At 27.5% G+C, this 11,283-nt stretch overlaps 1 protein-coding gene across 1 annotated transcript; it reads right to left on the bottom strand.

The window, feature by feature from the left end:
* Positions 1 to 4,887: 4,887 nt before the first annotated feature.
* Positions 4,888 to 10,439, bottom strand: LOC128959732 (phospholipid-transporting ATPase ABCA3-like). Its single transcript, XM_054305737.1, has 5 exons — positions 10,433 to 10,439; positions 9,615 to 10,160; positions 7,043 to 8,466; positions 6,465 to 6,979; positions 4,888 to 6,026 (listed from the first exon to the last, which is right to left on the bottom strand). The coding sequence occupies exons 1-5, from the start codon at positions 10,437 to 10,439 to the stop codon at positions 4,910 to 4,912; spliced, it is 3,609 nt and encodes a 1,202-aa protein (XP_054161712.1). The 3' UTR covers positions 4,888 to 4,909.
* Between the last annotated feature and the right edge of the window lie 844 nt (positions 10,440 to 11,283).

The following is an 11,283-nucleotide window of genomic DNA, read 5'->3' as shown; positions in this document are numbered from 1 at the left end:
TGTATAATATTTTGACATTTGTTGCATATATGTGACGAAATGCAATGACATAATAATAATAAAGTTTTTTTTATTAAAACACAAATAATGTGTTTATAATTATATGTAATTTTATTTGATTTTTATTACAAACATTTGCAACAAAACATTATTGAATGTATTGCACACTAAATATAATATACAATTACAGTATATTTCAACACATTATTATTGAAACAACAAATTACATAATGACTTGTATTATATAATATAATATTAAAATTTAATCAGACATTTGTTTTCATAAAGTTATTGTAAACAAAAAATTTTAGTTAAAAATTTTTTTAAAAGTTTTTTTTCAAACACAAGAAATAGTATGACTTGTTTGATACCACAACCGGTCAAACCATTCAATTGATTGTCTTATCATTTCATAGTTTAGATATATAGGACTATATATAATATATATCTAAAGAGAGAGAGAGAGAGAGAGAGAGAGAGATCACAACAACAATGTTATCACAAGTGATGGACAAAAACAACAATAATAAGTCTTCATTTGATCGGTTCGGCGATGATTTGACGGAACTTATCCTAAGATATCTATCACTTGAAGATCAGTTGTGTTTAGAGTGTGTATCCAAACAGTTCCAGTCGTGTGGTATTCAGAGCCGGACTCGCATCTCATCCAAAGACATACCAATGTTGAAAATGATGAGCAAAAGTCTTTCCGGCGAAAACTATTTAGACACTAATAAGTGGTTATCACTGATGAAGAAGTGTCCAAATGTTCAGACCATTGAAATCTGTTGGACGGGAAAACTTCAGCCAATAATTTTGCAAACAGTTTATCAGTTTCTTACCGACGAGTATTGGCCAGAATTGCGTCAAATTGACTGCAATATTGACGATATGACTGCCGAAGACATCGAGTTTTTGTGCCAAACATTTCCCGAAATGATTAGAAAAGTATTTTTTTCTAAACCAAATACATTCAACAAAATGAAACCATATCTGTCATCGATGACCAACTTATCTAAACTATGGTCACTGGGAGTTGACGATGCGTTTATCGGCGGCGACCAGTTAGTGGTCAATCGGTTACGTCTATTCAGTAGCAGTTTTCACGATAATATGAATAACCGATTCAATACGTTCATCGATGGTAACAGTGATCTGAATGATCTTAGATTGCGTTCATCGGTCACTATTGCTTCGGATACTGTTGTTATACCTATGCTATCACTTATCTGGCGATTACAAGGATTGCGACGATTGGACTTAAAATTTTTGGCAACAATTAACTTCTCGATAGCCGAACCATTGATAACAATTGCCAACAGTTGTCGGCGACTAAAGTCATTTGAATTATATATGAAAGTGGATTCAGTGGTCAATTATATGGAGACATACAATGCCGTCAAACTAATGAAACAATTGAAACGATTGAATCTTTTGATTAAAGTCGTCGACAATAATCAAGTAATTGATCGCAATCTCTATACAACACTCAAACCGGTTAACTGTTGGCCACAATTGATTCATTTGAAACTTCGGTTATCATATTTGGATTATCAATTTTTTACCGATTTTAACCGAAATCTACCGAAACTTCAATCACTATATATTAACTGTCCGATTGAACTATTTGACTGGACATGTATGTCATTTATATCAAAACTGAAAACATTAGCGACAGTATCTATTCATACAAAAAATGATATACTAATCAATGAGTCGGATGTGCTGCAAGTGATCAACGGGTGTCCAAAATTGAAACAATTGATTATATATAATGAAAAAACTGATGATTTAAGTTATGATGAAATAACAATACAATCATTGAGAACAACGACAACATAACAGTAATTAAATGTCAAACTTATAATATATAATAGCTTTTAATTATATTTAATTTGTTTTTCTACAAATAATATACATTATTGTTTATATTAAATATATAATTAAATATATAGTTAATAATAATTTATTTTAAATATTTTAATTAATAATTACTAAACTATAGTAAACTGGTATACCAGTAAAGTTACTAATGTTTTATTATCCTATTATATAGTATTGTAATAAAATTGGCTAGAGTTCGGTATATGGACTGCGGCCGAAGGCCGCAGTCCATATACCGAACAGTCCATTAGATAGTAGGGAATAACATATATTAATGTCAATAGTCGGAAATGAAAGGTTAAGAAATTAGAGGGTCAACAACATTTAGTATAATATATTATAGTATAGTATATCAATGTAAATAAGGATTAGTTTAGTTTAGGTTAGGTTAAGTGAATGGCGCGCGGTAGCGCGCTAGGTACGATGATTAGGTTAATTTAGGTTAGGTTAGGTTAGGTCAGGTTAGGTTAGGTTAGGTTAGGTTAGGTTAGGTTAGGTTAGGTTAGGTTAGGTTAGGTTAGGTTAGGTTAGGTTAGGTTAGGTTAGGTTAGGTTAGGTTAGGTCTATCATTATATCTATCATTATGGTCTATTACATAAAAAAATTATTTGAATAAAAAAATCTTTATTATTGATTTCCGACTATTGGAATTTTGTATATATACTTTACACCTTATAAACTTTATAAAATGTATCACCCCCACCTATTTTCACCCAGTCCATATTCCGAACCGCCGCCATAAAATTTGATTATTATTAAGTAACATAAAAATATATTAATTATCATTTAAAAAAAATAATTTATTTCTATAATGATAATATAATTTTTGTTGAATTAATTTTAATATAAAATTGTAATTTACTTAATAATAAAAACTTTTTACTACATATGTTTTGTTTGTTTGTATGGTTTCTATGGATAATAAAAGTAAAAGTAAACAACAATTAGTTGACAACAAAAATATTTGCATTAAATTTGAAAAACATTTTAATTTAATATATCATATAATATATAGTATTATTAATAAAACACAAACTGATTGTGTGTTTCAATGTGTTTGTATGTATCGTACGGTTTGATTGATTGAATGATTCATATATTCAATTGAATTAAAAATACAGTTTACTTTACAATACATTTGCAAAACAAATTTTAAAAAAAATTATTTTTTTTTATTTTATTTATAAATCTATTGCAATATATTTGTAAATATTATTCATTTTTTTTGAAAAACAATAAAACTTTTGTTGTGTTTTATTCATATATAAAATTATTGCTATATTTGTAAGTATTAATCATTTTTTTAAAATAAAACTGTTTTTACATAACAATCGGTCTATTAATTGATTGTCTTATCATTTCATTTGTTTCAATAGCCATCACAACAACAATGGTATCAACACTTGTGATGAACAACAATAATAAGTCATCATTTGATCGGTTCGGCGATGATTTGGCTGAACTTATACTAACATATCTATCACTTGAAGATCAGTTGCGTTTAGAGTGTGTATCCAAACAGTTCCAGTCGTCGGGTATTCAACGCCGGACTAACATTAGAGTAATGGATATTTTAAGTCTTTCGCGTAAAAAGTATTTCGATAGTAATAAGTGGTTATCAGTGATGAAGAAGTGTCCCAATGTCCAGACCATTGAACTCTATTGGACTCGAAAGCGACAGATAATAATTTTGCGAACCATTTATCGGTTTTCGGCTGACTATTGACCAAAATTGCGACGAATTGATTGCAGTTTCAACGATATGATTGCCGAAGACATACAGTTTTTATGCGAAATGTTTCCAAAATTAATTCAAAGAATATGTTTTACAAACAATATTGCTTTCAATACAATCAAACCATACCTGTCATCGATGACCAACTTATGTGAATTATACGCTTTTACTATAAATGATGTATTTATCGGCGACCAGTTAGTGGTCAATAGGTTACGTCTATTCAATAGCTTTTTTGACGATAATATGTATAACCGATTCAATACATTCATCGATGGTAACAGTGATCTCAATATTCTTGAACTGTATTCCGGATTCAATTTGAGCGTTGATACTGTTAAGCCATTGCTATCACTTATCCAGCGATTACAAGGATTGCAACGATTGGATTTAAAATTTATGGCAACAATAAACTACTCGATAGTCCAGCCATTGATGACAATTGCCAACAGTTGTCGGCGACTAAAGTCATTTGAATTATATATGAAAGTGGATTCAGTGGTCAATTATATGGAGACATACAATGCCGTCAAACTAATGAAACAATTGAAACGATTGGATCTTTGCGTTAAAGTCGTCGACAATAATAATGATAATCAAGTAATTGATGGCAAACTCTATACAACACTCAAACCGGTCAACTGTTGGCCACAATTAACTCATTTGACACTTCGGTTATCACATTTGGATTACCAATTCTTTACTGATTTAAACCGAAATCTACCGAAACTTCAATATCTATACATTCATTCAGCGATTAAACTATTTGACGGAATATGTTTGTCATTTATATCGCGACTCAAATCATTGATGACATTAAGTATTAATACCAGAAATAATAATATATTAATCAATGAATCGGATGTACTCCAAGTGATGAACGGATGCCGCAAATTGAATTCATTGTCAATCAATGGCCAAAAAAAACTATAAGTGAAGAAATATTACAAACAATGAGAACAACGACAACAACAACAACAATATCACTAATAAATTAAATTTAATGATTTTTTTGTGCGATATATACTATTAAATGCTATTTACAGATATTATATATAATATTAAAATACCTGTATTTTAATATTAGATTATATAACTAAATAATTTAAAAAAACAAACTGCAATTCATCTAATATTTAAGTCCATCAATGAATAAATGAATTTATTATATTATAGAAAATTATTTATAATATTATGTTATATTAAGAAACATAATCTTAATTTTTTATGGATTTTATATGAGATATTATACAGATTTATTAATTTATTAAATGTTTATTAATATTATAGTTAAGTATTGAATGTCGTGATTGCGAGAAACGCCTGTTGAAGACCACTATTACCACACATATAGTCCTCTAAATTGAAATCTTGTTTTACTGATTGCATCGATTGAAATATTTGCGATAATTTCAAATCATCTCCAATGAGATGATAATAAAATACACCTGAATTTGAATATTTATTATTAATAATAGATTTTTCGCCAAATAGTTGTTTCATTTTTGAATCTAATTCATCATTAATATGATCATAGCTTTTTGAATCACAATTTAGTTTTAATATTATATCAAATCCATTGGCAAATGATTTTCTCAGTTGTGGTAGAGATCCGATTGTTTTGATGACACCGTTTGACAAAATGGCTAATCGAGAGCACAATGTCTCGCATTCTTCCATATTATGCGAAGATAATAGTATAGAAATATTTGATTCACTAATCAATTGTCTTAGTATTTGCCAGATATTCAGCCGTGAATCGGGATCAACACCGTTGGTCGGTTCGTCCAGTAGTAGCAGTCGAGGCGATCCAATCAATGCAATGGCCAGCGATAGTTTGCGGCGATTGCCGCCACTATAAGTCGACAATCGCTTATCTATTATAGTTTGTAGACTAAACTTTTGACATATATTATCAATAAATCTAATTAACGACGCTTTTGATAGACCTCTGAGTCGGCCAAAGAATATTATGGTTTGTCTTCCGGTCAGTCGATCTAAAAGGGCGTCATTTTGTGGACAATAACCGATTTGACTGAAAAATTGTCGTCTATTTGTTAAAAGGTTAGCTTCAGCTGAGCCCAAGTAGGCATTGCCTGAATCTAATTCCAGATCTCCGGTAAGCAATCGAAATGTTGTTGTTTTTCCGCTACCATTAATACCTAATAATCCAAAACATTCTCCATTATTGACCACAAATGATAGGGATTTAGGAATAATTGTCGTTTTGTTTAACATTTTGTTGAGATTTTCTACAACAAGTGATACATTATTTAAGTCATTATTTCTGATAATTTTCGAAACCATTTCATATTCTTGTCTTAGATCTGGTGTTGTTTCAAGTGTTAAGTCTTCTAATGGTATTTCTTTTATTTCTTCGTTCAAATTTTTTGACAACAATTTCCAACTTTTAATTAGTTTAAAAATACGTTTATAATATTTTGTTTCAATAATTAGTACAATACTTATATATAAAATACCATAAATTATAAATCGTATGAAATAATTAAATATAAAATCATAGACATTGATTGAGTAATAACATCGAGGAATATTATAATATCTAAATTTATAAATTGTGAATACATTGTCGATATTATAATTGTATGTTTGATTACATTGAGGTAAACAACATATATTATATGTATATCGATTATTATCCATACAATTGTATTGTAATTGTTTTTCCGATTCATTTAGTTTCATATAATCCGGACACATATTATTTTGATTGAATACTTGATTCAGATAATGCATACAATTAAGGAATATGGTATTAGGCGATAGAAAAGCAGTCAACTCTAAGATAACTGTCCTTAACTTATGGGTTAAAAACCATGCATACCTGGGTCTATATGATAGATTCATTTGAATTAATTCAATCAGTGATCCAATAATTATATTATAAAGTGATATAAATGTAAAACCAGAACTAGGTTTTGAAAATATAAATGATATTAGATATGCAAATGGTATGAATGAAAATCCATAGAAAACAAATGTCAGATATATGGCTGTAAAATGATTTTCGGGTCCAATAAATATCATATCCGTATCAAACATATAATATACAAATACATATACTAATGACAACAATGAATGTAGTATTAAATCAAATAATAAATTAAGGGACCAATAGGTTATGGGTTTGAGTCCTGACATTAGTTGAAGTAATTTGAATTGTGTTTTACGTTCAGTTATCGGCAATAATACATATGTGGACGACATAAATGTGAATAAACACATAAATGTTAGATAATTGACGCCAATTAATACATCGAAATTAAATACACGTTTATAATATTTATTTAACTCATTACCGGACCAATTGATCTTCAATGGATCACTTGTAACACTAATTGAATAATCAATTGATGTGTTTATTGTTAAATATTTTAACAATGAATTTGTCATTAAATTTACTGAAATAGGCAATGAATGTATAGCTAAATGATTACTCCAAACCGTTATATTCTTCAATATATTATTATTATTATTATTAGTATCAAAATTAACTGAAACACCGTATAATAAATTTTTAAAATAATTAATATATCCAATAGTAGAATATTCTAGAAGAAAATCTTGTATATTTTCATCATCTGATTTGTGGTTAGAAATTATCAATTTATCCAAATTATTGTCATCCAAGACACTTGTGTAAGCATTTTCAAAGTTTGTATTGTTGTTTGAATCAATAAATCCGAGTTTATTTTTGCCATATAATTGATTACTATTCAAACAAATAGGCTCTTTATCATATATGGATAGATTGTAAACTATTTTCAATGATATAAATAGCAATATAATAGTCAATATAGGAATTATTACAAGTGTTATGAGTTGAGTGATATTCATCGATAAATAAAGTAATCGTTTAATAAATATGGCATATAATTGATATACTAATGGTTTTAATTGTTGAGATATTAGTTTATTATTATTATTATTAGAAACTATTGTATTATTTTCTAAAATAAAATTATTGTCTTCATCGGTGATTTCGGTCTCAAAATAATTTTCATTTAAATTGTTTTGAAAATTGTTTTCACTGATAATCTTTGCATACGAGCCCTCAAGTGTTTGCATATCTAATGAAATATCATTTATGGCTAAATTTGATTTATTTTCCTCCAATTCACTGAACATTTCATAAAATCTATGATTGTCTTCAAAATTTAGTTCATAATTAACTTCTTGTTGGGTATCAATTAAGCATTTTTTACTAATTTTCTTAATGTTAGTATATTTTCTAATAATTTCAGTGATTTGATTGTCAGTTTCATATTCAATAGATTTACATATTTTCAACTGATATCCTGAATTGAATTGTTTTTTCATATCAAGTGTTGATCCATTAAAACATACCATTCCTTTAGCTATAATACTGATTTGATCCGCCAATAGATTTGCTTCATCCAAATGATGTGTTGTTATTAAAATGGTTTTGTTTTTTCGCGAATCTCTAATTAGATCCCAGACTTTTCGGGTAACTTTCGGATCCAAAGCGGCTGACGGTTCGTCTAATATCAGGACATCGTTGGGACCGATGAAAGCAATGGCCAAAACAAGTCGACGCAATGTTCCGCCCGACAGCTGATAGGCTTCTTTGTTGACGTCTTTGTTAAGATCCAAGAGTTGGATCAACTGTTTATCAGTATATCCGTCATTATTATTGCGTATGAGTTGTTTGAGACGTGAAAATATCGTCAAATGATCACTAATAGTGAGAAACTTGAAGTAGACGTTATCCTGTGGACAGATTCCGGTCATGTTTTGTACTAAATGTTGTTCACGGCTGATATCGTGACCACCAATGGTTATATCACCCGAATAGTCAACTAAACCTAAAATATTGAATTGAAATTTTCAAAATAAAAAATATTAAATACATATAATTCATATTAATTAATTGGCTAAATCTAAATAATAAAAAACCCAAAATAAAAAACTCAAATTAAAATAATATATATATATTAAATATGTTTTTAATTTATATTAATTTATTGATAATATAAGTCACATATATTTCTGCAGATATATTAAATAATTAAATATTAAAATTATAAATGTTAAATTAAATTATTGAGAAAATTATAAATATTAAAATTAAATAATAATAATAATAATTAAACAATAAAATTACCGGTAATTGTGTTGATTAATGTTGTTTTTCCCGAACCATTTGGTCCAAGAATCACAGCAATAGATTTATTATTGATTTTTAAATTAATATCTTTGAGTACATTATTATTATCACTTTTGAATCCAAATAATGAATTATATTTTTTATTTAAATGTTTTATATCTATAATTCCGTGTTTGTTGTCATCAAAATTTATATCTTGATTATCATTATTATTATTATTATTCTGACACTTATTTACAACAAAAATATTTTTGAATAAATTAACAAAATATTTAAGCGGAAAGTAAAATGGTTTACTTATTGAATATTTATGTGAAATGACTGATGAAAAATACCAAATTAATAAACTGTATATAAAATATGATATAAACATCATTAAAAATATATGACTTATAGTCATTTCATCAAAAATAAAACCGGAATCATTTATATGTATCCAATCGGCACCCGATCGGGCCGTTTGATCCAATCCAAAACATATGTGTATAAACCAAAATAGTGCACAATTAGGTAATAGACAGGTCATAGTTTCTAAACCCATATACGACAACATGGGTCTACCCATACCTAGTAAGCCAAACAACAGGCCAATCGGTATCGCAAACGTAATGATCCATAAAATCATTGTCACAACAACTGCTAGGTTAGGATTGCGGAAAAATACAGATATAAAACATACAAATAATATACATTGGATGAGAAATAGCAATAAAAATGTCAAAAATAATGTGATTGACATTCCGTACAAAAGTGAATACGAATACAGTATAACCTGTCGACTGTATTCGTCGACAAACTCGCAATTATCTATCATTAAAATCAAAGTCACAACAATATGTTGCAAACTAATAACTATCAGTCCATCCAATATAACACTAAGCCATAGCTCATGTCTACGGACACCCAATTGTAGTAAATAATCGGTTATACGGGTCTGCCTTTCCTCGACGGTTCGCTTAATAATAACCGATAACATGATTGTCATATTAAACAATAAAATAGCTGTCACTATATGATTATTACCATAAACTGATAGATAATATGAATTTTCAAACTTTTCCAAAACAGTCATCGATGGCAATGGCATACGTTGTGTAAAAAATTCAACATTTTGTTGTTGTTGTGTTATTAAGTCAACTGATCCGTTGGTAACCAACGATATGAATGCCAGATCAATGATCAGTTGTATTTGTGCAAAATCTAGTCGTCCATAATAACCACTGTGATATTTTGGTGGAAAATTTTTATAATCATTGATAACTAAATAGTGATTATAATTTGTACGATAATCTTCGCTTTGAAGTGTAATTTTATAATCCAAATGTTTGGGCAGTTTGTTGTCGATGTCGATGTCGTCCTCCTCTTCAACAATATTTGTCAATTCAATACCAACTAAATAATTAGTTTGTTTCAAATTGTTTGAATGAATTGAATTAATTGCTTGCAGTTTAAATTGTTTCATCAATTTAATCAAATCTTGTCTATCATTGATTGGTACAGCTTTTTGCCAATTATTATATTTAGCAAAATATTTCATCAAATAATCATTTACTTTATCCATTAGTTTATTAGTCATGTTATTATTGGGATAGAAAACAATTGTTAGATTACGATAATCTCTAACTAAAATGTTATCTTTTAGTAGATTTTTTGTTTGAAAATACGTTGCATTAATTGTTGTCACATTTATTGGTGAATTTAGTCTTGAATTAAATTCATTGATATTTCTATGTCGGGTAACACCAGTCAACAGTACAATAATAGTGGTCACTATAATTGGTAATAAAAATAATAAAATAAATGGTGTTTTATGATGATAACGGATCAACCAATTCTTGTATATTAATAACTTTATAATCGATAGACTATTTAATATATTCATTATTTTATCAGTAATTTTTTTTATATATATTAATAATTACTACTTATAATATATTTAATAACAATCATATACTATATTATCACATTTGAATAAACTTTTTTTAAGGCACTAATTCTACTAATTGTATTATATATATTATATATATATTGATATTATATAACATACAACTAAAAATTTTATTTAATATTTTTTTATTATATTATAAACTAATATAATTTATTATATATATATTTTGGCACTTATATATATATATTGAATATATTGTATAATCAAATATTATTACACAATTTAAAACATTTTAATTGCAATAGCATTTGATGTATTTAATCAACAACAAAAAAAGTTTGTCAAATCTTATAATTATATATTTATAGTGATATCATTTGATCAAATGTTTAATACAAATCAAATATAAATAGTCTACTATTTATGTAAATTGAAGGACATTTGAAAATAGATATTGATTGTGATGAGAGTTAAAGTTAAAATAAATTGAATAATAAATATGAAATATGTTTTATATATAAATGCAAGTTTCATATTTAATTCATGTTTAAAAAAAACCTTATGACTAGTTTTTTGTTTGTTAATTAAATCTAAAAATATTATCAATAATAAGTACATACAGTATAA

The sequence above is a fragment of the Oppia nitens genome, unplaced genomic scaffold, assembly GCF_028296485.1.
Source record: "Oppia nitens isolate AA-2021 unplaced genomic scaffold, nextdenovo-longstitch-racon4-pilon3 scaffold4_pilon_pilon_pilon, whole genome shotgun sequence".
Classification (NCBI taxonomy): domain Eukaryota; kingdom Metazoa; phylum Arthropoda; class Arachnida; order Sarcoptiformes; family Oppiidae; genus Oppia; species Oppia nitens.
This window is presented reverse-complemented; position numbering and strand designations above follow the sequence as displayed.

What these genes read in the sequence shown, in the direction of transcription:
- LOC128959732 (XM_054305737.1), bottom strand. An exon ending in GGATGGACTGATAGTTATTA is followed by an intron (nt 8,467 to 9,614) that starts GTTTGCAACATA and finishes TCAATATTTTAG; the next exon opens with GTTTAGTTGACTATTCGGGT. An exon ending in AATCTATCATATAGACCCAG is followed by an intron (nt 6,027 to 6,464) that starts GTATGCATGGTT and finishes ACTAATTAAAAG; the next exon opens with TTGGAAATTGTTGTCAAAAA.